General features: G+C 35.0%; 1 protein-coding gene across 1 annotated transcript; it reads right to left on the bottom strand.

Annotated features, from left to right (window-relative positions):
- Nucleotides 1–780: 780 nt before the first annotated feature.
- LOC111395304 (chaperonin 60 subunit beta 4, chloroplastic-like) lies at nucleotides 781–6,017 on the bottom strand (the record flags this gene model as incomplete). The annotated part of the gene is made up of 14 exons (XM_023021286.1): nucleotides 781–1,510; nucleotides 1,634–1,757; nucleotides 1,850–1,942; nucleotides 2,086–2,178; nucleotides 2,319–2,423; nucleotides 2,503–2,574; nucleotides 2,670–2,747; nucleotides 2,926–3,095; nucleotides 3,417–3,651; nucleotides 3,730–3,972; nucleotides 4,069–4,164; nucleotides 4,340–4,477; nucleotides 5,547–5,672; nucleotides 5,877–6,017. Coding segments are annotated over 14 exons (1,737 nt in total), but the record flags the coding sequence as incomplete, so codon positions are not given.
- Between the last annotated feature and the right edge of the window lie 2 nt (nucleotides 6,018–6,019).

Genomic DNA, 6,019 nt, shown 5'->3' with positions numbered 1-6,019 from the left:
GTCCCATTGTCCTTGAGTAGCCTTTAGTAGTTTTGTCATAACTTTCCATCTCTATATTCGATTGGAGTAATTCAAAATGCATTGAAAAGATAAACTCAAAAGGCTACAATTCTTATAGAAGTAAAAAAGATTTCTAGTTTCAACGTTTAATACTCGAAAAATGAGTCTAATATGAGGTTGAAAACTTGAAGCATAATTTTTTGACTAGAAATTGATTTGAGATAATATTTTTAACTATATTTCACTTATTTGACCTCCATTTGCATCCAATTGATCATATATATCTTTAATCGTCATTTTATGGTCCGAACCAACTATTGAATATTCATTTTGATTCTTGAACTTCAAATTTTTTACATTTCCCCCCCCTTTTCCTTCCCTTCTTCCAATTCACCCAATTTTTCTTAAGTTTTACCTAACAAACAAAATTTATAAGAAATTAAACCATAAATCATCAACATTAACGACAATTAATCACTCAGCATTGTCCGGTTATAGAACCTAACAATTCCCCTTTAATTTCCCAAAAGAAAAGAAAAAATTAAAGAAACCTGCCACTCAATGGGCTGGTTAACCGAATAGCTTATTATGATAAGACGAGTCCCGATTGCTTTTATATTGATCATTTATTTTGAAATTTGATCCAAATGATTGCAAACATATTTTCAAATTCGCCCTTGTTTGATGGATTTTTTCTCCAGAACTCATTTTCAGTCACACATTCATACAATAAAATATTACATAAATCCTAAAATTTCCTATTTTTCACACATTCTAACATAAAATATAAGTTATGTGATCTAGTTGAAACAAATTAAAGTTGAGGGATCAACATGAAATAGACATGTTGGTCGGGACCCACCATGTTTAATCATCTACTCTAATAGGGTCCCAGTCCAACCTAACAGAACTCGTACATGTCAGAGAATTCCCTTTTTACAAACTTCATTTTCTTTGCAGTCTAACGAGTATGTGAATTCTAATGGGAAAATTATTTGTTCACTATTACATAGTCCTTAATTCAGCCTTGAACAGCTCAACACATTTAAGATATCCTTTCAACATCTGTATCAAGAATGCAGGTGACTCGATTGAAACTTTTCACCAATCCCAGCCTTTAATTTTCGACGAAGATTACATAAAAAACTTACCACAGGCTACTTTTCATCCAATAGCAGTGCTAATGCAATTTGCTGTACAGAGAATTTATAATATTCAGTCGCTGTGTATGTTTGCTTCCAACTACTGCCAGGTACCTTTCTGTATGTCCACTCGATGGACAGAACATTCTGTTTTGTTTTACCTACCTTGGACCAATGAACTTGAACATTTGGTGAAAGCTCCGTCAGGAATATTGTAATTTTACTGGCATCAGTAACATTGCTGAGTCTTATCTGATCATATTTTTTGCATGTGTCTGTAGATAGAAATGGTTGAAGATGTACACCAGGAAGCCAGATTATTGTAGCTTTATACGTATTTGTAAATTAAATGCCAATTGGTCCAATACCTGCACAATCAAGAAATTAAGATTTGCCACCATTATACATTGGATGGCTTTCAGTAAGTACTGTGACACAAGAGAGTAAAGCGCAACGAGATGCATACAAAACATGCAAAATGAACGAATTACCTGAGGTTGGCATTGGTTTTCTTATACGTTTAGGTGCAGGTTCCTTAATTTCAACAACTACTGCATCAGATGTCAAAAAGGTCTTGGCAACAGATGTCGCATGCTCCAAGCAACATCTAACAACCTGCTTCGAGATTGAATGTTAGCCACTTGGCCTTGGAATACAGTGAAAGTTTTACATTTTAGCACAATTATATAGTTGATTCTTGAATTTACCTTCGAAGGATCCAGTATTCTAGCAGCCATCAAATCCTCATATCTATTTTTTGCAGCATTGTATCCATACCTTATGTCGTCTGATGACAGAACCTGCAAGTTGAAGTTTCTAAGAGGTTAACTGATAAAGTTTGATTTCTAACTCAGTCAAGTCAACAATATCAGTTCAAAAATACTGAAGATTCATATTTCTCTACATGATATAATGAAAAAACAAAACATTGATGCAAAGATACCTCCTGTATGACAGTGTTTCCATTTACACCAGCATTTTTGGCTATCTGTCTTGCAGGATAGGCCAAGGCTCTTTTTAAAATGTCTGCTCCTATCTGTATGCACATTTAGAAAGCCATAAAGTCAAAATTATAACTCCAAATATATATCGCGACTCATTATAGCATGTACGCATCCTCAATTTATAGCAGGACAATTTAAGTTGTCGAATAAAAGAGAGGGGTAGAGGTAGTACTTTTTGCTCGTCATTGTCCAAATGTTCTCTGATACTATCAACCTTTGTAGAAAGCCTGAGGAGGCAACAACCACCGCCAACTACTATTCCTTCCTCAATTGCTGCCTGGTAATGAAAACCTAGAAACTTACCATTATTGGAACTACTTGGTAGCCATTAAGAAATTAAAAAGCAACTAAACTACCTTGGTTGCATTTAGAGCGTCTTCAACTCTTAGTAGTTTATCCTTCAACTCGATCTGTGTTTGTGCTCCCACCTGTGATTTGATTGATAGAATAAAGTGCACCAAAGCATAACTTAATTTCCAAAACCGGACCCTCAAGATTCAAATGTCAATGGATTTCAGATTACCTGAAGAATTGCTATCCCACCTGATAATCTGGCTATACGTTCATTCAGTATTTTCTTTTGAAATTTTTCGTCAGTGTTCTGCAAAAGTGGGAGCTTGGTTAATCTTCAGAAGGTTAGAAAGTAAAGGGATATATGTCAAAATCATGGAATGATTTCAAGGAAATCGTTAGCATTTGCACTTCCGTAAGTGATGGATAGTCTCACAATAGGTCATTGGATTAGTGGCTTTGAGGACATTAGAGAATGGTCGACACACCTCTACAAGCCTTTGGATCTGAGAAACTCTTACTTTAACAGCTTCTTGTGTACGCCCATCTGTAACCATTAATGTAGAATCCTTAGTTACTACAACTTTAGAAGCTGACCCCAACATATCTTTGTGAACCTTTTCAAGTGTCAATCCCATGTCATCCCGGATAACAGTTCCTGCAAACACGTGATAAATTCAGCTCGTAAGGTTATGAAGTATACACTAACAAGATTTTAAATTAGAAACAAATATTAAGCATACATTACGTTTGAATCAAAATATAGTTTCTCCATATTTGCTCGTACAATAATTTCAAAACCATTTTCCGAATTTTCAAAAAAATTTACTGCAACATTATGAAGTATCAAAGTTGGGGATGAATATTATCGTAATATTTCTGACACTCTCAAAATCTGGAGTCACTACATAGTTAGAAAATGAATTGTTTGTGAGAAGTCAATTCACTAATTTTTCGCTTGGTATATTTGTTTCACTACCTCCTGTCAAGATGGCAATGTCATCCAAATAGTGGCTTTTGCGCTCACCAAATGCAGGAGCTTTAATCGCAGCTACCTTCAATACGCCCCTCAATTTGTTCCTAATTATCGGAGCCAGAGCTTCCTGCTCGATGCCCTCTGCAACTATCAAAATGGGGTACTTATCTTTGGCAGCATTCTCCAATATCTTAAACAACTCCCTTGGATTTGAGATTTTTTTGTCAACCAATAGCAACTGCATTCAAAGAGTTTTAATTCTCTTCTTACTCGATATGAAAATTTGGCGGAATTAAATAATAAATGACATCCATACTTTGCAATCATAAAACTCTACTGTCATCTTTTGACGGTCAGTGACAAAATAAGGAGACAAATATCCACGATCAAACTGCATTCCTTCAACAATTCGTAAACTGTTTTCAGCATAATTCCCTTTCTCAATTGTGACAACACCCATTCTTCCTACTTGTCGGAGAGCATCGGAAATCATATCCCCCACAGCATAGTCATTTCCTGCGCTAACAGCAGCAACATCTGCAAGTTCATGATCCTCAACCTACAATGTAACAGATATTTTTGATCTTAATATTAGGAGTTATGTTCGTTGTTGTGCTGCCAAATGCAAAAGAATTGAACGACCATTTCCATATACCTCTTTGGACATTAATTTTAGTTCAGAAATGAGGGCTTTAGCGGTTTTCTCAATCCCATGCGAGATCTGAATTGGGTTCATTCCTGCTGCAGTAACCTATAAACGAGCAAATATCTTCGTTTGGAAGCTTTCAATAACATGCGTTCAAAAAATACTGAAAATTGACCCAATCTTTAAAAATAGCAGTTAGAAAATATATTTGTTAGCTAAATTATCATCAGTATATCAACCATGACCACATCTTCAAGACAGAGAGTTAAAAATTTTATACCTTTATGCCTTCAGCAATAAGACCCTGAGCTAGCACTATGGAGGTAGTGCAACCATCGCCAGCAAGATCATTTGTTTTTGCCCCAGCTTGCCTCACCAATTTTACTCCCACATTTTCAAGAGGATCCTCCAGCTCAATCTTTACTATTAACCATAACATACTTATGCCATAAAAAGAAACAGAGAAATGAAAACAAGAAGATGAATTCTGCCTCTATTGATTATTTTTCCATCGAACCATATAACTTATATGATTGATTGATTGCACTCTCAAAGAAGTAAGCTTAGAATTCAAAAAACAATTGCTGTTGGAAAAAGAATTACAATGATCAGATTTCTGCCTTTTTATATCTGCATCACTAGCTACATCCACATTTCTAAAGTTTGAGACTATAACGACACTACACAATCTGAACTACATAATGGGAATGGGAGAATATAGATAGACTACAAAAATGTGAAGTATATTCATTAAGAAGACACTTGTTACAAACTTCTGAGAATATATATTTTTACTTTATTTTTTATTTGGTTTCTCCCAACTAAAAAACTTCAAAAATTGTCCTTAACAGACATCCTTCAAACAAGAAGAAAACCCCCAACCTGTACAAGTACTTAGGACTAAGATCCCGATAAACATGTGTATCAACAGATTATTTAGCAAGAAAACCCAAATCACAAGTCCTTTAAAGATAAACTTCCATACAAAAAGATCATTTTCACCAAGAAACGCATTATCTTAGTTGGGAATCAATCTCTCTCATCACGAGGTTGAAAAACTTAAATTCAAGTACAATGGCCCACAGGTTTTTCATTGCAAAACACACGTCTCACCAGTCTGCAGCTACAAAATTCCAGGGCGGATGGGGCTTAAAGCCATCCCTCTTTGTATCTTTTACATAATTTTGTGTTCTTCAACATCCAATCTTATGGGAAAAATTATACCACTACCCAGAGGTAAATATTAGCTCCCTGTTTGAGTCACATTCTTTCAAAAAAATAAATAAATAAATAAATAAAAATTTAAACAGTGATTTGACATTATTTCAACCGCACATTTTTCAATAAAATAATATTACAAACAAATCCAAAACTTTTTCTTATTTTTTAACCACACATTTTCCTTCAATACGATATTCAAAAATGCATTTCTATCAAAATAATGTGGCTCAAACAAAGGCTAGATAAGAAAAGAAGTATGCTGGCACCTCTTTAAGAACAGTTTCACCATCATTGACAATCTTGGGAGGTCCGTACTTGTTTTGCAATACCACATTCCTTCCCTTTGGACCCAAAGTAACACCAATCAGCTGTGCTACCTTATTAACCCCTGCCTACACCAAAATATCCCAACCAACCAAACATTATCAAAGTTTATCTCACATATGAATTTACTAATATAAAGCTTGAGCATTTTATATCTTATACAAAATTCAAACAAATAAAGCACAAAAAAGATACTGAATTCAACCATCTATTTATAAAATTTGCACAGGTGGTTAAATAACAAATGCCCCCAAATTTCTATGCAAAAGTACCAGGAGTTTTTTGGTGGCTGAACCATCATGGTTGAAATACAGTTCTTTAGCCATGGCGCTAGCATTCAACAAGGAACCTGAGGGTTTCTTGGTAATCCTAATAGGCAGTGATTTGCTGGTGAAGGCAACTGCAGGCAATGGCC

This window comes from Olea europaea, chromosome 6, assembly GCF_002742605.1.
Source record: "Olea europaea var. sylvestris chromosome 6, O_europaea_v1, whole genome shotgun sequence".
Lineage (NCBI taxonomy): Eukaryota > Viridiplantae > Streptophyta > Magnoliopsida > Lamiales > Oleaceae > Olea > Olea europaea.
This window is presented reverse-complemented; position numbering and strand designations above follow the sequence as displayed.